Raw genomic sequence first — 25,380 nt, 5'->3', positions numbered from 1 at the left:
CAGTACTGTTGCCTGGAAAATCCCATGGACTAAGCCTGGAAGACTACAGTCTATGGGGTCACAAAGAGTCGGACATGACTAAGCAACTTCTCTTTTCACTTTTACACTGTTGATGGGAATGTAAACTGTGCAGCTGCTATGGAAAACAGTTTGGAGTTTCCTCAAAAAACCAGAATTGCCATATGATCCAACAATCTCCCTGCTGGGTATACACCCAGACAAAACTATAATTTGAAAAGATACGTGCACACCTATGTTCATAGCAGCATTATTTACAATAGCCAAGACAGAGAAACAATCAAAATGCCCATCAACAGATGAATGGGTAAAGAAGCTGTAGTATTTTACATATACACACATGCACGCACACACAAACACACAATGAACTATTATTCAGCCATAAAAAAGAATGAAATAATGTCATTTGAAGCAACATGGATGTACCTACAGATTATTATAATAAATGAAGTATATTAGAAAGAGAAAGACAAGTATCATATGATCCCACTCACATGTGGAATCTAGAATATGACACAAATAAACATAACAGGCTACAGATACAGAGAACAGACTTGTAGTTGGCAAGGGGAAGAGGAGAGTGTGGAGGGGAAGGATTGGGAGCTTGAGATTAGCAGATGCAAACTATTATATATAGGATGGATAAACTACAAGGTCATATTTTATAGCACAGAGAACTATAATCAATATTCTGATAAACTATAATCAGTTTCATTTCAGCCACTCAATCAAGTCTGACTCTGCGACCTCATGGAATGCAGCACGCCAAGCTTCCCTGTCCTTCACCAACTCCTGGAGCTTACTCAAACTCATGTCCATCGAGTCAATGATGCCATCCAACCTTCTCATCCTCTGTCATTCCCTTCTTCTCCCGCCTTCAATCTTTCCCAGCATCAGGGTCTTTTCCAGTGAGTCAGTTCTTTGCATCAGGTGGCCAAAGTATTGGAGTTTCAGCTTCAGCATCAGTCCTTCCAATGAATATTCAGGACTGATTTCCTTTAGGATAGACTGGTTGGATCTCCTTGCAGTCCAAGGGACTCTCAAGAGTCTTTTCCAACATCATGGTTTAAAAGCATCAATTCTTCAGTGCTCAGCTTTCTTTATAGTCCAACTCCCACATCTATACATGACTACTGGAAAAACCATAGCTTTGACTACATGGACCATTGTTGGCAAAGCAATATCTCTGCTTTTTAATATGCTATCTAGGTTGATCACAGCCCATAATATTAATGATAATATATAATATTGTCCATAATATTAAAGTTAATATATACATATATACATGTATAACTAAATCACTTTGCCAAACAGCAGAAATTAACACACTGCAAATAAACTAAACTTCAATAACATTTTTTAAAAGAGATGATAATAATAGTTTATTAATATGGCCATGTAAGGCTGGTTTTAAGAAGAGTACACTGAGTAAAATAATTACATTCAGAACAGTAATATAACTTGGAGTTTTCCCTTGTCATATGGTTTTACTGGTACTGTCTTAAATGAATATTATCATAAAATCCAGTCTACATTCATTTCTTTCAAGACCTCAAATACCGAGAACATTGAAATCTTAAAATATTCATTATCATAAAATCTTCCTCTTCTTGTCCATTTTCATAAAAGTTAATATGATATACTAAACTTCACAGAGATAACTAAATTATTTCAAGTTGTTCATTATTTTACATCTAAGAACAGTTTGAAGGTCTAGGTATCAGAAGTCATAACAGAAATAACATTTTATAGGTATAATTTTTCTTAAAAGAAAAAAGGTAACATATTCCCAATTACTGCTGCTCACATATTTGAAATCTAAAGTAGGCACTCATATAAGATTCATGCTACAAATTATAGAACAAGCACCGTATCATAGCAACCCAGCAATACCACTACAGTGACACGCTGAGGATGCAATCCAAGATTCTAATTTAAGAAACTGGCACAGAATATAGGACATGTAGCTTTTTTTGGCAATACCCCTAGAACATTAATAACTAGGAGTCTAAAATCAGCTTTTATTTGAAACTTTAGAGGATCAAGCTATTACAAAGTAATAACGGAAATTTTATTAACAGATGATTCTTAGCATTTTAACTAAATATGACTTAGTTAAGGGTCTATGATTTCCTTAAAATTGAAAATGCTGGGAAAATTGTAGATATCACATTTTAGGAATCTGAATATATGCACCCTACCAGTCTGATAATACATTCTAATATACAACTGTATACACCATTTTAAGAAAATCCCTAGAATACTATCTAAAACTTTAAAGACATAGACATTAAAACATAAATATTCACATGTCTTACTCAACTACCATTCAAATATGAGTATGTCCAGAACTACTACACTACAGAAGGGTTAAAGTAACTGCTCAATCTTTATCTCAAAAAATTCACTTTTTTTTTTTTCCAATTAACAAACCACTTTAAAGTAGATAAGAACAAGAAATGAAGATAAGCTAGTGGGGCATGTTACATGGATTTCTCAGAATGTAGAACCTTGAGAAGCAGAATACTGAAAAACAGGCTCCTAGGAGAATAAATGGAATATCTCTATCAATCTGCTTAATTTGATTATAAAGCCTACTACTCATTAAATACAGTAAAGGTTTTTAGAAGTACTCTTGTTGATGAAAGTGCAAGAGGAGAGTGAAAAAGTTGGCTTAAAGCTCAACATTCAGAAAACTAAGATCATGGCATCTGGTCCCATCACTTCATGGCAAATAGATGGGGAAACAATGGAAACAGTGGCTGACTTTATTTTTTGGGGCTCCAAAATCACTGCAGATGGTGACTGCAGTCATGAAATTAGAAGACGCTTACTCCTTGGAAGGAAAGTTATGACCAACCTAGATAGCATATTCAAAAGCAGAGATATTACTTTGTCAACAAAGGTCCATCTAGTCAAGGCTATGGTTTTTCCAGTGGTCATGTGTGGATATGAGAGTTGGACCATAAAGAAAGCTGAGTGCCAAAGAATTGATGCTTTTGAACTGTGGTGTTGGAGAAGATTCTTGAGAGTCTCTTGGACTGCAAGGAGATCCAACCAGTCCATCCTAAAGGAGATCAGCCCTGGGTGTTCATTGGAAGGAGTGATGTTGAAGCTGAAACTCCAATACTTTGGCCACCTGATGCGAAGAGCTGACTTACTGGAAAAGACCCTGATGCTGGGAAAGATTGAGGGCAGGAGGAGAAGGGGACAACAGAGGATGAGATGGCTGGATGGCATCACTGACTCAATGGACATGGGTTTGGGTGAACTCCAGGAGTTGGTGATGGACTGGGAGGCCTGGTGTGCTGCAGTCCATGGGGTCGCAAAGAGTCGGACACGACTGAGTGACTGAACTGAATTGTTTCATTTGGGGCCTTTGGGGAACAAGAAGTATTAAGCGTTTTTATAGATGGTTCTGATAGCTGTGATGAGTTTCATCTTTTAGCTAACCCTACATGCACCCCCTAAGAAACACCTGCTATTGTGTTAAGAAAAAGGATTACTTATTTTAACAAGGTTGTTGAAGTTTCTAGAGCAAGTCCTATGATAGTCCACAAAATACCCTACCCACTCCCGTCCTCTATCTGACCAGAGATGGGCTTCAGGGTGGTGGTGGTGCAATTCAAGGACCCTGGAATTATATATAAAATACTGTATATATTTTCTGAGAAGATGATGGATTCCTTTAATTAGATTTTCTAAAAGATCCATGTATAATCTCCCTAAAATAAAGAACCACTACTCTTAGAAATTATTTTCTCTCCTTTTATGGATGATATAAGGAATTTTCATAATCAAGGTTTAAAATTATTTGACTAAGTATTTCCAAAAATAATATAGTCAGAAACAATTCTAAATAGATTTCATTTTTTGTTTCAGAAATGTGCTATTTATAACATTTTATTAAAGTCAAAGTAATGAATTATAAAACAGCATACATTATTATATGATCTCACTAATGGGAAAATCTAAGAAGATGCTCAAATTTTTAGAAGTTTCTTCTGGCTGGGGATTTTTACTTTCTATCTTTTAAGATTCTCTTTTGGCTTGTTTTTTAAGAGTGAGTCTGTAAGTTTATACAAAAATAATAAAGCCATTATACAAGAAATAGGGAAGTTAAGAATATGACATTTCTTACTGCATAGTCTTTAAATGAGTTTATTTTAGAAAACCATGAAAACTGAGATTACTCATGACTCATTGCAAGTATTGTATCCTAAAATAGTCATTCTTATTCCACAGAAGAAACTACTTTTCTAGATTTTTTTAAAAGCAGTTCTCAAAATATTGAATATGTTATGTGTAAGCTTACCCAGGTGGTACAAATTAAAAACAGAATTATCAAACTATATGAAGTACCAAAATCAGTGCCTAGGTATCTGGTAGGTATGTAAAAGCTGGGTTATTTTTTCAACCTCTCTTACATGAATCATAGAAATTTCCTATGAAGAAAATACAACTGTGAAAATTAAATGCACCTTTAAAATATTTCATTGTTACAAAATACTTTGCTACTTTATTTCCACTTCGGATTCAAATTTAGTCTGGGAGCACAAATGTATGTAAATAACTACTTAAGGAGATGACATATTGTCTAATTTCAGTTTTGGGGGGCAATTTAGCAGTCAAGTGATTAGATGAATTGGCCCAGTTGACTTTTATTATACTCAAGTCTCAATTATCTGGCTCCAATTTATTTTCCTTCCTTAAATTGGGAAATAATGATTAGAAAGTACAATGTTAATGTCACAGTTAAAAAAATTTTTTTCAAAACTATTTGTACATAGCACGTGTAGTAGGGAACAGAGAGGAAAAAATAAGTGGACAGAATTTAATCAGTTTGTGATATCCCATAACAATTCCATAATTCCTCAAAGCTACTAATTAGATTATAACTTTTAACTGAGACACCAAATTATAAATCTAGCTGACACAAATGTGCTGATTTAAAAGTTCACTTCATCTTGCTTCTCAGTACTCATTCATAAAACAGATACTCTCCGATTTCTTCTACAGAAAAACTTTATGTTACTTAAAAAATGGAAGAACTGTGCTAAAAGGAAGACCTGCAAAGAAGGTCAACAAAGCATTTTTATACCAGAAGAATTTGAGACGTAAAGATCTTTTGCTTTACAGGGTCTTGGAAAAACCTATGTTCAGTACTGGCCTACCTGCCCAGGTCCTGTAAGAACTCAGTATCTTTCTTGTAAGGCTCTCAACTATTTCTCCTTTGTACTGTTTAGAACATAAAGTGCTAAAAATAAAAAATAAAGTGCTAATTTTGCTTTACTGCAGACAATACATATCTTCAGTTTCACATTAAAGAGGAGGAATTAACTGAGATGAAGTTATAAATGACTTGCACAAGAATATAACCTATGTTTTTCTCATCAACAAAATGCTCAATTTGGAGCTGTATGTAAACTATCACTCAATTATAAATCATTATAAAATTGTAAATTACTGCATGGCACAAAATGGTGTTTTTCTTTAAATCAATTTAATAGCATTTGCTTCATTATTTCACTCAATAAATATTAAAACCAAGCACTGAAGGCCTAAATACTAGGAAGGAAGTTATGGATCTTAGGTCCTAAAGTATTTAACTTCTAATCTAAAGGCAGAAAACAGTCAATTAAGTAACTTACCCTATTCATGCACCTGTCCCACCATATTTTGTGATCACCTCACACATATATCACGGATATCTTACCACTATACGATGTCTTGTACAGACATTGCACTCATTGGGGCTAGATAATCCCATTTTGGCCAAAAAATATAGTGGTCAGCATCTCAAACTACTAACATTTTCTAATAAACAATCTCAACATCTTTTAATTCATATTTAGAAGTTACAGAAATTACCAATGGGCACTCTCTGATTCACACATCCAAAAGTCTATTTGATATTTATACCCAGGTTTCCAAAAGACATCTCAAACTTATAATGTCTAAATTATAACTCTGAATTTTTCCTTTTTATTGGTTCTTTTTCTAACATATTCCTTCTCAGTGGTGGTAGACCTATGCACTCAGCTAGCTGGAGAAGGCGATGGCACCCCACTCCATACTCTTGCCTGGAAAATCCCATGGATGGAGGAGCCTGGTAGGCTGCAGTCCATGGGGTCACGAAGAGTCAGACACGACTGAGCAACTTCACTTTCACTTTCATGCATTGGAGAAGGAAATGGCAACCCACTCCAGTGTTCTTGCCTGGAGAATCCCTGGGACAGGGCAGCCTGATGGGCTGCCGTCTATGGGGTCGCACAGAGTCAGACACAACTGAAGCGACTTAGCAGCAGCAGCTGTCCAAGCTAAAACACCTGGGAAATACCTCTGACTCCTACCTTTGTCTGTCCATCTCCTCCATATAATTCATCGATAGGTCCCAGCTTAGCTGTACTTTGAACACATCTCTTTTCTCCATCTTTATTGCTAGCACCCAGCCCTAGCTATATCATATCTCATCTAGCCTATTAAAACAAATTCTTGACTGGTCCTCCTTCTAAAAACCTAGTTCTGCTACAATCCATTCACCCAGCAGCTCGAGTGATACTTTTTTTAATTGTCAAACGTCTTGAAAGAGATGTCGATACTTACTGACTTGGCTCTCCATTTCCATTCACTCCCCACCTTAGAGAACTCTGGTTTCAAGATCATCAACCCTCTGAAATGCATCTCGAGTCACCAGTGTTGCCTGAAGACTACCAAACCCATGGAAGCTTTTCAGTTCTTAAATATTTGACCTGTCAGCCGCTCTTCTGACTGCTACTAGCCCCACCTCATCCCTATTTAAAAACACATTTTCTTCCTTTGACCACCTTGTCCCTACCCTCTCCTGTCCCTACTCTCTCCTATCTTCCACTCAAGCTGTTGCTCCTTTTCCTCTGATCATCTAAATGATGATATTCTTTGCCCTTTTCTTGTTCTGTACATTTCCAGTAGGCAGTTGCTTCTACTTGCATCTCTTCAAAAATCATCCTTAAAGTTTTTAAACGCTGATTCCTAGCACAGCTCTTTCTACTTAGCTCCAGACCCAAACATCTAATTTCCTACTTGACTCTTCACTTTTATTTCCACAGGTATTTCAACCCGTCCCACATGTAGAACCACTATCTTCTCCCACATCGGCTCTTCTACTCTTTTTCCCTTTCAGGAAACTGCTGCCATACACCTAGTTGCTCAAGTCAGGAATGTATCATCATTGATTTTTCCCTCTTTCCAAGTCCCTGCTATGATCTCACTCACTCCTACTTAGACAAGGAGACCATTACCTCTTGCTTGTGTTACTGTGCCAGCATCTACTAGGATTCTTCACTCTCATCTCCCAATACATTCTTCACACTACTGTCAGGAATACTGCAGGACACAGCATCAAGGCTGTTACTTAGACCCTAAATGCTGCTCCAATCTCTTCTCTAGCCAGTTCCCTACTGTAATATTCTTTATCACAGTCACAGGCTTCCCTGGTGGCTCAGATGGTAAAGAACCCACCTGCAATGCAGGAGACCAGGGTTCAATCCCTGGGTCAGGAAGATCCCCTGGAGGAGGGCATGGCAACCCCCCTTCAGTATTCTTGCCTAGAGAATCCCATGGCTACAGCCCATGGGCATGCAAAGAGACGAAGCACATCACAGTCACTTACTTACCTCTATGTGGTCCTTGGCAGGCCTCTTAGAACCCACCTGTCTTGGTCTAACACGTCTAGCCTTGCAGGTCCCAGCTTACCTGTCACTTTCTCCAGAGATTTCCCTGATCTTTCTCCTCACACACAAAATTGAGTTGGGTCCCTCACATACTCCCCTAGGCTTTTACTGCTTACTCTTGTCACAACACTTGTCGCTAATTGAAACCACCAGTTTACATGTCTAGATGTACCCCACCAGACCACAAGCTCCTAAAGACATTTCAAAAGAAAAAGCATTCATCATTTTATTAACTTTACTGAGTAAAATTTTAACCTCTACAATGGTTCACCTAAAATTTAAGCACTATGAACATCAAAGAGGAAAATATTTCTGTATTAGATTTTGAAAGCAAAGCATATTTCCAGTTTCACAGCAGGCAAACAAAATATTTTTCCTCTGGCTAATTAAAAGAAGAATGGTACTGCAAGTGAAAAAAAAGCATATATTCCTATAGAAGTTATATTTTACTTATGACTTCAACAAATGTTTATCTTTAGAAAAGTCTGTTTAGAAAATTGTTTTAAAGACACCCCTCTTTGCTAAATCAAAATTCAGAGCTTATGACAAAAACTGTCTCATCATTTTTACTTTATAAATTTAAAGGCACAGGATTAACCACGAGTTCAAATAATCATCATCTTCTGATAATAATTATAATTCTAGAACATCCTTTATCAGTGAGTGTGAATCAAAGGCAAAGACCAATCAAACAGAGAAAATGTATCATTTCTGAAGCTAGAGTTAATATTTTATACTCCTTTACTACAAGTTAAGTCCAGTCTTTAAAAAATTCTGGTTTCACAGAGCTAACTTTTTTTAATTATTGTCTGTGCAGTTTACTCACTAACTAAGCAGATTCTGAGGGAGCATCTAAGAGCTTAAAAACCCTACATTTTTTCTCCCTACCTTAAAGAAGGCTCTTCTGGTGAGAAAATAAGATATTTATTTTATGTGTGTGCATGTGCACTTAGTCACTCAGTCGTGTCGAACTCTTGCGACCCCATGAACTATTGCTCGCCAGGCTCCTCTGTCCATGGGGAATTCTCCAGGCAAGAATACTGGAGGGGGTTGCCATGCCCTCCTCCGGGAGATCTTCCCAACCCAGGGATCGAACCCAGGTTCCTGCATAGATTTTTTAAAAATATAAATTTATTTAATTGGAGATTAGTTACTTTATAATATTGTATTGGTTTTGCCATACATCAACATGAATCTGCCACGGGGGTACACACATTCCCCATCCAGAACCCCCCTCCCTCCTCCCTCCCCGTACCATCCCTCTGGGTCGTCCCAGTGCACGAGCCCCAAGCATCCTGTATCCTGCATTGAACCTGGACTGGCGATTCGTTTCTTATATGATATTATATGTTTCAATGCCATTCTCCCAAATCATCCCACCCTCTCCCTCTCCCAGAGTCCAAAAAACTGTTCTATACATCTATGTCTCTTTTGCTAAAGAGCAATGAAACTCTTTCCCAATGAAAGCTAAACCAGAATGACTCCTGAGGTCCCGTTCAGCACTGGAAGGCTCAACTAGATACAACAGCACAGTAAGGGAACCGTAAATGCAATTAGCATCACCATTCCAGTAGGAGGAGTGAGTTCCCAAGAAATCCCTTGCCTTCAGTATCCGAGTTAGAAATAGGTTCTCTGGATTTTATAATGTGAACCTACCTATGATACTCAGCAAACTACCAGAAAATCCTAGTAGGTTTCTTTAGGAAATATGATCAAAACTGCAGGATTTCTAAAATCCACCATTACTCACACAAAAAACCCACATGAATAAATTTCTTCAGGGAAGAGTTCAAAAACATATACATAAAAAGTGGTCTGAAACTGCTTATTAGTGAATATCCTGCTCAGACAAGTACAACTTATTCCATATAAATGTAGTCTGTCCAGTAAAACTCTTTTGGCACATCACGTGGGTTACCTGTTACATAATAATGCACTAAAAGTAATTATATATTTAAAATCTGTTCCTTTCATCTCCTTCAAGGACATCCTTATAAATAAAGACTGAACCTTAAATTTGGAAATTAGTTATTTCAGTTTATCTGGTATTTATATACAGCTGTCCACATCTGGAAGTCAACCCAGTATTACTTTTCCACACAGATCTTACACAGTACCTTCCACAGCAATAATGTTACGTCACACCCGTCACTGGCAAAGCCCCAAAAGTGAAAGTGAAAGTGAAAGTAAAAGTGAAGTCGCTCAGTCGTGTCCGACTCTTTGCGACCTGTGGACTGTAGCCCACCAAGCTCCTCCGTCCATGGGATTCTCCAGGCAAGAATACTGGAGTGGGTTGCCATTTCCTTCTCCAGGCAAAGCCCCAAATACAGGAGCAAACAATCATCTGTTCCAAAACTGTATCTACTATTTATCATGGTATTAAAAACCCAAAATTAATTTACTTAAAAAAACCCTGAATAAAGGTGTAAAGGGAGGGCTAACAGGTAATTTCTTAATCAAAACAGTGACGGTCTACATGATCACACTTGTTATGCACAAAACACTGTATTTTGGTACTATAACAGGATATGAAAACACAGGTGACTTCTGCTTTCACAAAAATCTTACCATCTCATTCTGGAGAGAGGACTTCACTAGGTAATGACTGAAACTGACTCAAAACAGCAAATCAGCAAACACGGGTATTATTCAAACTGGCTGGCAGAAAGGCCAAAGACAAGAGACGGTTATAAAATGTAAACGGCCCCAGGTCACTGCTGCCCTACCTTCAGTTAAAGACTACGGTCAAGATTTAGAGGACAGATGTGAAAACCCTCTGAAGAAAAAATTTCTTTCTCTCTCTCTAACCGCCCCCCCAATTGCTCTGTTTATTCTGCAAAATTCTGAAATGCTTCACAAATGTGTGTCATCCTTGTGCAGAAGCCATGCTCATCTTCTATAGTTCCAATTTTAGTATATGTGCTGCCAAGGCAACCACAAGAAAAACATTACTTGATGCTAAATAAATATAAGGCATTACCAAAAACACAGTTATGATAAACAATATCTCATTTGTTCAACACCTAATAGTCAATTTACACAGTAGTTATATTAGTTCTAAATCTTCAAGAGATGGAACACTGCTGAGAACATCCAGCAAACAATTTTACATTCCAGATTGGTTGGGATTATGTTACCCTGGATGAGGGGATTAAAACTAGGCAAACTGCTTTCTTATGTTCTCACTTCTGCTTGACAGCTCAGTCACAGCTCCAAAAGTCACAGAAAAAACCAAACCTGATCACCTTGTATCAAAGGATAACAGCAGAGTTTTAATTACGCTAACTACAAGAAAATACAAAAGATAACGCCTAAAACTCCAGAATCCAACAGCATTCTCCCCCTTCAGGAAAGCAGCTGATTAGCCATAGGGGGCAGCAAAGTTAAGAGAGAGAAAAGTAAACAGCAGCAGGTGAAGTGAGGGCAGGAAATGTTAACAGGCTGGGTAATGAGCCATGAATATCTAGAGAAAAGGACAAAGTCTCAATTAATGAATTAAATCAATAGACAGATAATGTCAAACCAGTGATTCTCAACCCTGGCTGCACATTAGAATCATTCTGGGAGCTTCCAAAAATACAAATGCCTGCAACCTACATTAGACCAATTTATTTAGAGTCACTTGAGGGTAAGACCCAGGCACTGATGTTTTTTAAAACTAAGAGCACAGCCAGGGTTGACAACCCTGCTAAACACATAACAAATAAAAATAAGCTAGTCTCCATCCCCGGCTTTTTACAATCTTAAAAAAGTTAAAATTCAAAGACTATTCAAAAATCTATTATTTCCCAAATGTATTATTTTTTGTTGATAAACCTGTCTTTGTCATCCAAAGTCTTTAACTCACTAAAGACTAATTCATCTTTAAGACTGTATCAAGAGAAAATACTATTCTTACAAGTAAAAATAATTAACTGAATCAGTTCAGAAGGGTTAACCAACCAGCCCAAAGTGATTGTGACTCATCAATAATGCAGGAAGACAACTTCAGTCTATTTACGGGTCGGTACTCTGTCCCAATGATCACACTATTTTACTTAAACACATTTAACTGGAGTCTTACTTTACAGGCACTTCATGAAAGGAGGCAAAGTTCAATTAAGAATCAGAGGAGGTAATAAAACTGGGGGAAAAAGAAGTCTGACCCTAAACAGGAATTCTGAAAATGTTAAATTAAGACTTAAATGGAAAAGTTTTTCCTTCATGTGAAGGCCAACAATGACACTATATTAATTTCTCTAGAGGTATATCCTAAAAGTTCTTAAAAATTAAAATGTAAGTTGACTAGAAGAAATATGGTATTATTAATACTTCCAGAAGATAGCTGTAAAATGACTAAAATGTTATATATTCCTTTGTAAACACACTTTTAACATATTCAGGTGAATTTCAACTCTCCTTTAATGCTGTCCCAATTACTAAAATGGGTTTTGGGTTTAGATGAATGAAATTAACTTTGGGGAGAAAAATCTATAAACCTTAAAAGTTGAGTGAGTAGTGTTCCTCACCAGCACAAAAAAAGTCATTAGTTAGGAAATTTCAAATCATGTCAGTGCTCTTGTACCAGATACCCTAAAGACCACATCAGTTCAGTTGTTCAGTCATGTCCGACTCTGCAACCACATATATCAAGAAAAATAAACAAACAAAAAGTGTTCCATAAAGATAAGGGAACTCTTCAAATGAACACCACTACTACAAGCCTCAATACCTCCAGGAGGACCCAACTTCTAAGAATATACCAACCAAGAAACTGAGGAAATTTGGGAAATTCTTTACCTCATCTGAAGGGGACTTTAATCTCAATGCCAGTTTCATTCTGTTCTTTGCCATTTACGGTCTGTCTCCTATGAGAGACTCACACCTATATAATTCTACTGGTTAATTCAATTTCTTTACTTGATAAAAAAAAAAAACTTCTAACTATAGCATTCAACATTTAAAAAGTCATTTACCCTATTTCCATATCCACACTTATGCTGATGTATGGCTTTACCTCAGTGCACATAGATCATATCTGAGATCTGATTAAATAATTTATACTTTACACTAGCAAAGTTTTACTATTTATGTGAACCCTTCATTTAAAAAATACTTTTAATTTGGATTTTCAAATATCAAAGAGAATGGGACTAATATTCTTTGCCTATTTTTAGGAACCAATTACATTATTTCACATAAGCCCTACAATCCTAGGGAGATAGAAGGTTTTATCCCCATTTTACAGAAAAGGAAAGCAACTCAGAAAGATTAAACTTTTACCTTTGACCCAGGGCTGACCCCAATGACCCAACTCGATTATCATCCTGCTCAAATGTTCATAAGGCAGGTTAACAGCAAAAATACTGAAATCATTTAACCTGGGTATCAGTATCAACTGCCATCCAGAGAAATAATCACAGGCCTGAAACTAAGCTCTTTAAGTCTCAACATCACATCTGGGAATAATATTGGTCTTGCACAGAGTTGCTGGGATAACACAATGATATGCAATTTTTGTAAAAATACAGGGTAGTGGATTCTCACACAACATTACCTCAGTAGGTGTGAAAAAGAAACAGATACCCGGGATTAGGTATTACACAACTTTCTGGACTGTTTCACTTATTATGATCGATATTGTTCTTATAATTTTAAAATGTAAAGAAAAGTATAAAATAATTTATAAATGCTATTATATAACTGTATAACATCTATTATTCTACCAAATCAATTCTTTCAGAGACACAAAACAGGTTAAACAGACAGAAAAACTTCCCATTAACAGGTTATTTTTTTTTTTTTAAGTTAAAAGTTTCCTGTTGGTTACTAGAGGAAAAGTTTAAGGTAGAAAAATTAAGCACAATACTAATGTAAATATAAATACAGAGAAATGATTGATAGACTATCCCTACTTTTATTTTTTCATACTTAGTTTTCAGAGGAACTTACAGAACTAACATAACAAATTTCAAGTGTTTTGGAAAAAAAATTGTTTTTAAGCTATACAAGGTAGATTGAGGGCCTATATAACAGTTTCTCATTTTTAAAAACTCCTTTTAACAAGGCTTGTTTTTAAAATACTTTCTCCAATAAAACGGAATTTTCTCTGAACATTTTTACCTTTAAAATTTTGCAACCCACTTACTAAGTTATTTTGCACAAATAAACTTCTTTGGATGAAAAAGTGGGATTATTTTTATTACCCACAATATGCTTTGAGGAAAATAGCTGGCACCTTTCCAGCTCAGATCCATGTGGACAAAGTGTAATGTAAGCAGGTTGGTATAAACACTGAAAAGATCTTGGATGCCCAGATACCTGAATCACTCCACTGTAAGATGGTATTTCAGAGCAGGAAGAAAAATTCTCTTTCATACACATATTACAGGGCTTTCCACTGGTTTTTGTTAAGGCCACAAATGGAAAAAACTACTACTGACAGAAAAAGCACACAACATGTGGTATCAAGGACACTGCCAAAGTTCTAAGTGAAGCAACTGAATTTTTAAAAAACCACTTTTCAAGCATTTTGGCATCTGGAGTAAAAGTCATTTTTCCTAATAGTGGGTAATCTAAGTAAGAATCTTATTCCTCAATTAAATTTACATAAATTTATCCTGAATACATAAATTTCCTTATAAAGAGTACTATATTTTCATGTGAAACACATAGATTAAATCTAAAATTTTAATTTTCTCTACTAGTGAGCAAAATACTATAAATAAAACATTTAATGGCACCTTCAACTTGTTGAACTATACACCATATAACTTAGATGATTACTGACTGTATATTTTTGCTAGGCTTTTAAAAGCAAAATAAAGTTGCATCTCTTGGCTTGAAGGAACTATCAATATATGTTTAATATTCAATTATTTTTATTAAATACAAATAAGTATTATATATAAAAGGACAATATAAGATAAACATGTTTGCAAAGCAGAAACAGAGATACAGATGTAGAGAACAAACATATGGACACCAAGCAGGGAAGAGGGTGGTGGGATGAACTGGGAGATTGGGAATGACATATATACACTATTATGTATAAAATAAATAGATAATGAGAACCCATAGGGAATTCTACTCAGTACTTTGTGGTGATCTAAATGGGAAGGAAATCTAAAAAACAGATGATATATGTAGAACTGATTCACTTTGTTGTACAGTAGAAACTAACACAATATTGTAAAGCAACTACACTCTAATAAAAATTGATAAAAAATGAAAAAGACAATATAAAGAACCACAATATCTTACTGAAAAGCAAAGTAAAGACATATGAAAGAAAAACACTAACACTAGCACCAAACCTTCAAACTGCAAAAATAATTTGCCAATTTAATGGGGAAAAAACCCAATAATGTAGAAATAAGTATGATATTTTAGTTAAGTTTAAAATCTAAAATTCATGAATAGCAGTTCAATGTCCTAACAAGATAATATTGTTTTATAGCTATGACATCACTCAAGAATTAAAGTCTTGGCAACATCTACCATTAGTGGTCTACTGTAGGCTATGATGCCAATGTCTGAACAATTTTTGTATACTAAAGAGCAAATGATAACGCAGTACCACAGGCTACTCATCTTAAAACTTTCTTTCAAAAGCCAGTTTGATTCTGGCAGTGGGATGCTTAGAAGCACCCCAAGAAGCAGGGTAGTGTAGGATGTGAATGGGGCTCCAAAGTTACTGCAGGTCAACTGTGATTTGATCTGGGGTTTTCTTTAGACTCCTGGCCAAACTAAGACTGGATTCCTGGGCCTAAAGACAAATCAGAACCAGGCTGGCCTTGAACCGGATGCAGGAGCTCCTTGAAATTGATCGAAAACCTCCTGAACATTATCTATTCCGGTACAGAAACTTTCATTTCCTGGTCTTGCAAAACAGATGATCTAGATTTCTATCAGGTTTCTTTTGTAGAAAAAAAAAATTCAAATGTTTAGGACCATTATCATCTTGTTCCAAGACAATGTCTGTCTCATAAAAAGCAAAGACTTTAAAATAATAAAATTAAAAGGTAGTAATCCACAAAAAAAAATAAACTAGAACGTCAGGAATCAATTTCTTTTTCTTTTTTAATCCTCTAAACCTAGTGGGAAAAGTAAGTGAGGCAGGAGGAGTGCCAAGTTCTCCTGTAAGGCGTTAGGCATGGATACCAATTTGAATTACTGTACAAATCTACAGACTCCCTGGAATCACTGCTTGGCGAACTAAGTTCTTATTTCATTGCAAAGCACCACGACCTACTCCTTAATACTTTTCCAACTCTACCGTGTGTATCTTCTCAGACAATATTTTAAATCTTTCCATTCTTTGGGCTAAAGAGTAACATTTAAATCTAATGACCCAGTAAGTAAGACACTACCTTGGTCAGATTTTTCGGCTTTTTCTTTATAAATCAATCTAAAGGCAGGTAACTCTTAACGGGTGTACGCATTAGGATTCCTAATCCTAAGACTCTTTGGAAAGATCAGAGGAAAGTAAAAAGTTATAGTGTGCACAAAGACGCTTTATAATCGGAAAAGCAACAGATTAAGAGAGGCCGAAAAGAGGAGGCAGGTCTCAGAAAAGTGAAGGTCGGAACGTAAGACAGGTTGTTACAACAAGACGGGGAAGGGCAAGACTCGAGGAAGAAGACTGAAATAAGAAAAAGTCTACCCCTCCAGACTCAGGAGAGTTGCAATCCCAAGGACAAGAACCCGAGCGCGCAGGTGGGGAGGGAGGGGTGCTGGCCTCCTCCAAGAAGGGAAGAGTTAAAGTGAACCCAGATAAGTGAGGGGGGAGAAAAAGTAAGACTCTTTTAACATCAAACCTGTCAGAATCATAAAGAGGGTGGGAGGACGCCAAGGAAGGTTGGGGAACGCGAGCCCCAGGTGGGCAGAAGGAACTCCCCACCCCCGCGCCCGAGAAAGCAAAGGCTCCGGCGGCGCCGAAGAGAACCCGCGAGTTCCTCCCCGGGCTGCGCCCTCGGAGGTTACCTACCTTTGAGTTGGGGCAAGGGGTGCAGCTCCGGCTGGCTGCACTGGCTACGGAACTGCGACGAGCCCTGCGAGCGCTTCTGCCTCTGCGCCTTGCGCACCGATTTCCGGGTGAAGCCGTCCACTTTCTCGGCGGCCGAGATGGCGGCACTGGCAGCCCCCGCCGGCGGCGGCGGCGGCGGCGACGACGACGACATCTCCGCGGCCCTGGCGCTTGGCAGCTCCGGCTGCGGCTAGCACGGAACGGGCAGCGGCAGGAGGAGGAGGAGGCGGGGGAGAGGCGCCGAGGAGCTCGCGCCCCTCCGCCCCGCGCCCCCCAGCCGCACCGCCCTCCCGCTCCCGGGCGCCCGCCGAGCTCTCTCCTCGCCGCCCGCCGACGCCTCACGGCCGCATCTCAGGGCCGGAGGTTCCCGGTCCCCGCCGCTCGGCGAGCTCCCCGGGGCTGGCGGGGGGTGGTGTGTGAAGAAGTTGTTGACTCCCGAGTTCCGAGGGCGGGTGGACGGGAGCCCGAAGTTCAGACAACTGAGGCGAGGGCGCGGACGTCGAACGCGCCTCTCGTCCCTGGCGGCCCGGGTGCCCGGGCGGCCGGTCCGCCAGCACCTCAGTGGCCGCTGCCAGGGCAGCCCGCCCGGTCTCGAGCCTCCTCCCGAGGCGCTGCCATCGCGGGGTCCCTCCGAGCCGCTGTCTCCACCGCCGGCGCTCTTCCCTGTCAGCGCCGACCCCTCATCTCCCGGGGCGGTGACCCGCCGCCCCGGCCCTGGGCGCGCGCGCGCGCGCGCACACACACACACACACACACACACACACACACACACACTCACACTCGCTCCTCGAAGCGCCCAGCGGTCCGGACCCCCTCCCCCACGCGCCCTTCCGCCGCCCACAGAGAACCCCTGGCGAGCGGCCGCTACAACTTGAGAAGGTGCTGGGAGAGGCGAGGGGAGGGCGGCGGTAGGGTGAGTGCGAGCGCGTGTGCGCGCGCGCGTTGGGGGCGCGCGGCCCGGGGGCGGGGCCTCGCGGGAGGAGATTGACTGACAACTTCCGCAGGGTCCGGCCAGCCTCTCGGAAGCTCGGGAAGGAGTTGCGAGGTGGAGGGGGTGGGAAAGCATGCCAGCTCCCTCAGCCAATCGCAGGGTGAAGCGGCCAACGGGCTGAGGCGTGGCCTTCTGCAAGGTCTTATCAAACTGGGAGGTTGGGAGGAGAGAGGGGGCGTGGTTACGTGACGGACCTCGACCACAGCCAATCGTAAGTGAAGACGGCTTAGCGGAGTGCCCCTCTCACGTCACAACCGCGTAACTCGCGAAGGCTTGAGGGGAGGTGCGGCTCCAGCAACAAGCGTCTGTGCACGCCTGCGCGACAGCTCAAGGCTATGGGTGCGTGGACAGCCTATGAGGAGACCGGGAAACTAGAGGAGGGAGTTTAGAGAGCAAAAGAGAAAGCCCGTACCCTTTCCTCCCCTTTCTGGTAGCCAATAAGGAGCTGAAGCGACTGGTGGGGAGCTTGAGGGCTGGAGCGAGAAGGCGTGCCAAGTGTTACGTCACTGGAAAGGGGTGGAGCAATAAGCCGTGTGATTGATGGCTGAAGTCGCCCCGCGGAGGAAGGCGAGGAAATGAGCTTGTCCAATGGGAGCGAGATGCTGGACTCTCCAAAGGCGGGCTTTGGAGCCTCTCTGGCCCTAAGCAGCGCACTTGGAAGTTACCGGATAAATTTACAGCTTTCTGAAGGTTCTGGCAACACAGTTCCTGAGAGCTGTTTTAGCGCGAGTTCGGACTGTCTGGTGCCTACTACTTGAAAGCCTTTCCCAAATCCACATCCTCCAAGAAAAGGTTTCTCATTCCCAATTTAACATCCTACTAATTTTCGCTTTTTCAGCCGGAGACCTTGAACTGCTTCAACAGGACGAGTATGAATTCGCTGATCAGAAGTTTGTAAATTTGAGGACTGGCCGTTTACTCTTACTAGGATCTCTTACAGGTTCCATCCAGATTTTAAACTTCTTAAAGACCGGAAATGTTGGTCATCTTAGTTTTTTGTCCGGTGCTTTCTGTATAATGATGCCTAATAAAAATAAGTGAACTGCACAGCTTGTCTTGTCTTTGGCTTACTGGACCCCAATCTCCATTTATCTTCGACGAGCCCCAGATCTTTTCTTTTCGACATGCTAAAAATACTGCCATATATTTAAGCAACACTAACTGATGCAGAGGTAAAGAAGGTGGTAGGAAGTTGAATTCTAGATCTAGAATCAAATGCTACCTTAAAATATTTCCCTCCTTATATTCACTGGGAGAAGGCAATGGCACCCCACTCCAGTACTCTTGCCTGGAAAATCCCGTGGACGGAGGAGCCTGGTAGGGTGCAGTCCATGGGGTCGCCAAGAGTCGGACACGACTGAGCGACTTCACTTTCACTTTTCACTTTCATACATTGGAGAAGGAAATGGCAGCCCACTCCAATGTTCTTGCTTGGAGAATCCCAGGGACAGGAGTCTGGTGGGCTGCCGTCTACGGGGTCGCACAGAGTCGGACATGACTGAAGTGACAGCAGTAGCAGTATATTCACTGAGTAGTGAAATTGTACACAAGCGTTCTAGTCAAGGAGGTTCAAACTTCAGCAGTGTCTTAGACATCTTTCTCTTTCTCATCCAGTCAAGCTCCAGACTGTGTTGAATCTACCTTACAAACGTTCAAACCAAGCTTTCCTTACAATTTGCTTAACCGATCCCCAAATATAGTTCAGGGCTTTCAAACTCACTGCCAGATAAGTCTTTTTACTACTGCCACATTTATTTTATTGGCATGTGTGAAGAACCATCCAGTACCTATGGAATAAAGTCCCAATTCCAGGTTCTCCTCATTCTAACTCGTGGATGTCTTTCCAGGCATAAATTGTGCCATGTCTCTACACAATTTTTTTTTTTTTTCAATTTAGACGCATCATTCCACATACTGATAGCCTAGAAGCAGAGGATTCCTCCTCTGTTCCTCATAGAACAGAGGAGCCTGGCGGGCTACAGTCCATGGGGTCGCAAAGAGTACGACATGACTGAGCAACTAAGCACAGAGCATTTATCACCTACACCACTCACAGAGTCTGTCCTCATATAAGGTCAGATATTGCAGGTGCTATGCTCTTTCTTCCCCGGCTGTTTGTAACCATCGAAAGAGTAAGGGACCTCCTGGTGGTCCACTGGTAAACAATCTGCCTGCCAGTGCAGGGGACATAGGTTTGACCCCTGGTCCAGGAAGATCCTACATGCCACAGAGCAACTAAGCTTGGATACCACTATAACTGAGCCCATGAGCCTAGAGCCTGTGCTCTGCCACAAGAGAAGCCACCTCAGCAAGAAGCCCAAGCACTGCAACTAGAGAGTGGCCCCCACTTTCTGCAGCAAGAGAAAACCTGCGTGCAGCAATGAAGACCCAGCACAGACGAAAAGAAATTAATAAATGAAATTAATAAAAAAAGAGTAAGGACTCAGTTATTTTATACCTTTGTATCTCTTACTGAACAAAGTATAAACATGCAGTATGTACCAATCTAATTTTTAATTCTCAAGAACAGGGAAATGACTAAAAGTATAGTCATTGGATTACCTGCATAAGAATCCTCTGGGGAGCTTATTTAAAATGCAGATTGCTGGGCCTAACACACAGGATTCTCCCACACATACAGAATCAGAACCAATGGGAAAAGCACTAAAATATCTTTTTTTTTTTTTTGCCGCATGGCATAGCATGTAGGATCTTAGTTCCCCAAGCAGAGATTGAACCTGCATGCCCTGCATTGGAAGCACAGAGTCTTAACTACTGGACTGCCAAGGAAGTTCCCTGAGAAATATATTTTTAATAAGTTTCCTATGTCATTCTTATGCACATGAATGTTTGAAACTCTATTCTCTAGTCACCTGGATGTTATTTAAAATAGATCTTAAATGTCCAGAATTTTTAATAGAATTTGTATAGGCTAAGAAGGGGAAATAAATTGCAGAAAGCACACCAACAAAGGTAAAATTCATACTGGAATATGACATAATAAATAATGGAAAATAGAGACTGAATAGAACAGATAGAAAATAGATACTGGAAACAAATTCTTGAGAGGTTTGGAACAAGCAAAACTGTCTGAGTTTTCTGAAACAGCCTCTTGGAGAAGAATTTTGAGAAAAATTTTAAAGAAAGTGTGAGTCAAAACCAAAGAAGAGAGCAAGATGGCATTCTAGATTCAAGTTACCAAACATTTTGGGTGGGATGGAAAGAACTATAGCCAAAGACTCAAAAGGCCTGACTTTATTAATTATAGTATGGTCCTATCAAGTCACTTACCCTCTCAGAGGCTTGGTTTCCACATTTGTATATTAGAAAAAAAAGTAACCAGCCTTCTTTACAATATTGGCATGAGTTTTAAATATGATACATAAAACAAACTCTTGGAAAAGTAGATATCATGCACTTGATAATTTTATGCACATATGTATGTCCATAAAATTATCGTGTGCATGATATTAATCATTTCTTTTCCATGCACTGTCTTAAGTAAATAAAGTATCTGAGTCATAAACAGATTTGGTCACTAAGAATCATCTAACAGAAAACCACAATCTCAGTGCTGAACTGTTTGTACCCCTGACAAGGAAGAGTGTCAGTGACCATTCCATGCTGTAGAACTCCTGTTTTTTTCCATATGTTAAGACCCATATATAAGTGAGAGGCCAAGACTTCACCACTGGCAAATTCTTTGCTTTACTTTATCCTCACATGACTTGATTTATTTACTGATTTCATTGTTTTATTCACAATGACTATCTTGCAGGAGAAAATAGGCAAGGAGATCAAACCAGTCCATCCTAAAGGAAATCAGTCCTGAATATTCATTGGAAGGACTGATGCTGAAGCTGAAGCTCCAATACATTGGTCACCTGATGCAAAGAACTGACTCACTGGACAAGACCTTGATGATGGAAAAGATTGAAGGCAGGAGGAGAAGGGGATGACAGAGGATGAGATGGTTGGTCGGCATCACCGACTCTATGGACATGAGTTTGAGCAAGCTCTGGGAGTTGATGATGGACAGGAAAGCCTGGCGTGCTGCAGTCCATGGGGTTGCAAAGAGTCAGACATGACTGAGCAACTGAACTGAGTGAGATGACGATACTTACAATAGCAAAATCAAGGTCTTTTAATGGTTTAAAGTGTGCATCAGAGGAAAAAACATTCCAGCAACTCTGATGGCTAAGCATATTATTTGTGCTTTAAATTTCAAGAATACTAGAAGAAATTTTTTTAAAGAGTGCATCAGAGACTGTATTATGTCCACATCACTGTGAAATTCTCTAAAGCATGTCCAAGCAAAGTTTTGGCTGCCAACATTTCTCTTTCCTTAAGAACCATGATACCCAAACGGTACTCCTATAGAACACCAAACAAATATGCTTTATATGAAAATCAAATAGTACCGATCTTTTCCCAATTTACAGAAACAAAATAAAGATTTTTTTCCTTGTATCTTTCTTAGAATTGTGATTCTTACAACTGCACTACTGTACTTGAATCTAAATCAAGATAGTATCATAAAACATTAATTTTTAATATGTCATTCCTTCTTATTTAAGTATATTTAAATTAGGTAAAATTCCCTCCCTGGGAGGTAATTGAAGCTATCAGATTCTTTTATGTGCTTCTAGAGATAGAATCAGTTTACTCTCTTAAGATTTAATAAATTAACATTTTTAGAGGCTCCACCAAAAGCTACATGATTTATAGGTATTTCATCACTGAAGATGGAGTAGGAAATGCCAATCTACTCCAGTATTCTTGCCAGGAAAATTCCACAGACAGCAGACCCCGGCGGGCTACAGTTCATGGACTTGCAGAGCTGGACACGACTGAGCAACTGAGCACGCATCACTGAAGAAGTTTGAAAAGCACTGCTCTATACTTCAGTGAAGCTTCCAAAGTTCTTACAGACTTACTCACGCCTATGCATTCATTCTTTCATTACTTTATTAAGTCACTCATGTTGCAGATATATATGCATGCTGTGAATCAACAAAATATGAAATTTGAAGAGACCTTAAATGCTAATCAGGTCAAGCTGTTACCTGACCTCAGGTAGACCAAGAAGGTCCTCCTCACAGACCTCAAACTGATCCAAACTGGAAAGTCCTTTTTTTTTTTCCAGGACTTACAGGAGACTTTTGTTTCTGTATACAATGAGATCTTCTGACTAATAACTTACTCTCCAAGTGGTCAAAGATTTTTGGCACTTGGTTTTCATAAACTAAATTCAGCACTTTTTAGACTTTTTCCAAGAACTCTGATTCTGTGTTGTCTTTCTGGCCACTGTTCAAATACCAGTGCACATTGAGACAATTGGAATTTTGGCAATTTTCAGGAAGGATCCTTTGTCACAAGGGGAAGATTGGTAGTCATGGTTTTCAGTTGATGCCATTTTTGCTTTCAATTATAAATTGCTTTCAGTTAAGCTTGTCATTATTAAATAAGTTTGTTGTGGGCTATTTTACAGGCTATTGTGTTGGTGAACCAAGAACTCAGACAAGGTCAGTGGCTGTAGAGATGGTTAGATTGGAGATTTATCTTAGTGGAGGATTACATAGGACTTGCAGAAGGAGTGAATGTGAGCTGTTGGTACAGCAGAGGTACTAGTAATTCCCCCAGAGCATTTGCCGGCACAATTACACTTTATGATTATCTCTGAATCCTTTTCCCATAGCTGTGAGGTCTTTTGCCCCCATCTAAGTGGGCTGAGTTGAAAATATTGGATAACTCCTGATGTGGGCAACACTTTACCTGTATACTAGATGAGGAACTAGAATAGTTTGAAGGAGCTCAGCTCATGCCATATCCTTTCGTCCTTGCAGAGTGGGGTTTAAAAGATTGATATTGGTGAACTCTCTACTCTTTAAATCAACCCCGCAAGTATTTTTCAAGTGCCATCCATGTGCCAGGCAATATGCCAGACACTAGGAATGAAAAGATAAATGAAGCATGGATCTTTCAATTTAGTGAGGAGGGACAGCACAAACAAATGACCAAAGAGTATATCCTAAGTGTTCCTTATAGCCCTGTGTAAACACAGTGGAAAAAAGAGCAAATTTGGTTTGCAAAGAGGGTCAGAGAAAATGTAACAGAAAGAGTAATGTTTGAAGTGATTCTTGAAACAAAACAAAAATTTTATATGGATAAGGGCAAAAACAACAGAGAAGAATACTTGCCGTTCAAGAAACTAACTTACCCACCTTTCTTCATTACTAAAAAGATTTCCAGGGAGTTCCCTGGTGGTTTAGTTGTTAGGATTCTGGGTTTTCACTGCCATGGGCCTGGGTTCAATTCCTGGCCAGGGAACTGAGAAAAAAGATTTCAATATCTCAGTCAATGAACTTACTTATTTCACACAACATTTTACCAAAAAAAAAAAAAAAAATTCCATTTCAGCAGAAGAATATATTATACCACACCTTGAGTCAGAATTTGACCTGGAGGTGAATGGGCAAAAAGAAAAAAAAAAGCAGATTAAATTCAAATCAGGACTGCTCTCTGGCTATATTTTGCAGCACAGTCATTATAAAAGTACTGTTGTCCTTCTTGCTCAGTCCTGTCTGACTCTTTGTGACCCCATGGACTGTAGCCCTCCAGGCTCCTCTGTCCATGGAATTTTCCAGGCAAGAATACTGGAGTGGGTAGCAGTTTCCTTCTCCAGGGGATCTTCCTGACCCAGGGATGAAACTCATGTCTCTATCTCCAGTGCCTCCTGCCTTGGCAGGCGGATTTTTTTTTTTACCACTGCACTGCCTGGGAAGCCCATAAAAACACTATATGGCTACTTACTGTTCCACTCATATGCAGATTTTATACAAACCTGTAACTGATCTTCTTTCATCTGCCTGGAGGAAGCATATAGTAAGTTTTGAAGCAGTGCCTATCTTAAAATACCTAGTGGCTGCATGCCAGCAATGTGTTCTCTCTTACTAGCTTGCTCCTTTGGCTCAAACTTCCAAAAAATAGTCAATCTGAAAATCTAAGAAATTAACCTTATATCCTCAGTATCAGGTGATGTCTATGCTTTGAAGAAGCAGTACTAGTAATATTACAGGATTTTCAGGAATTATAGAACTGGAAATTCTCCAGTGTTTCCAGATCCTAAGATTTGACTTCTGTGCCAAAGGACGCAGTTGTTTTTTTTTTCTTTTTAAACTGTGTATGTGTCTGGGTAGGCACATATAATCACCTGCATAAATTTAACACCTACCATATACCAGGCATTATTCATACAACAAATCTGGCAGAAAGAGATCAAACAAGATTATTAAGGTCTCTCTCTCATCTGTGTGACACTCATCTCTACTGTCCTAGGATTCTCCTATTCTCCTTGTTTCCAGTGACGTCTGTCATGTCCAGGAACAATTTTTTTATATTCTAGCATCTCTGGGGTTCTCTATTCTTCTCTTGTGGAAATCAGTGGAGCCTGGAGAAGGGAATGGCAAACCCACTGCAGTATTCTTGTCTAGAGAATCCCATGGATAGAGGAGCCTGCCAGGCTACAGTCCATGGGGTCACACAGAGTCGGACAAGACTGAGTGACTAACACTTATTTACTTCCTTGTGGCTGTAAGATGATCTAAAGAATTTCAAGCTTCAATACTTGTACACAGTGACACCCAAAAGTT

General features: G+C 39.6%; 1 protein-coding gene and 1 pseudogene across 2 annotated transcripts in view; both read right to left on the bottom strand.

Annotated features, from left to right (window-relative positions):
• PPP2R5A (protein phosphatase 2 regulatory subunit B'alpha) overlaps nt 1–24,053 on the bottom strand; it is a 75,310-nt gene extending 51,257 nt beyond the window's left edge. The window contains exon 1 of one of the 2 annotated variants that reach the window (XM_040263122.1): nt 23,953–24,053. In XM_040263122.1, coding sequence (XP_040119056.1) covers nt 23,953–23,962 — 10 coding nt within the window. In that variant the 5' untranslated portion in view covers nt 23,963–24,053. Of the gene's footprint in view, nt 1–16,698; nt 19,546–23,952 lie in introns of those variants that run through there. The other variant, XM_040263121.1, reaches the window with a different exon arrangement.
• LOC120880718 lies at nt 10,568–10,668 on the bottom strand (annotated as a pseudogene).
• Nucleotides 24,054–25,380: the final 1,327 nt, after the last annotated feature.

The sequence above is a fragment of the Oryx dammah genome, unplaced genomic scaffold (assembly GCF_014754425.2).
Source record: "Oryx dammah isolate SB20612 unplaced genomic scaffold, SCBI_Odam_1.1 HiC_scaffold_21, whole genome shotgun sequence".
In the NCBI taxonomy this organism is placed as follows: Eukaryota; Metazoa; Chordata; class Mammalia; order Artiodactyla; family Bovidae; genus Oryx; species Oryx dammah.
Note: the sequence above shows the minus strand (reverse complement) of the source record. Positions and strands in the feature narration are given on the sequence as shown.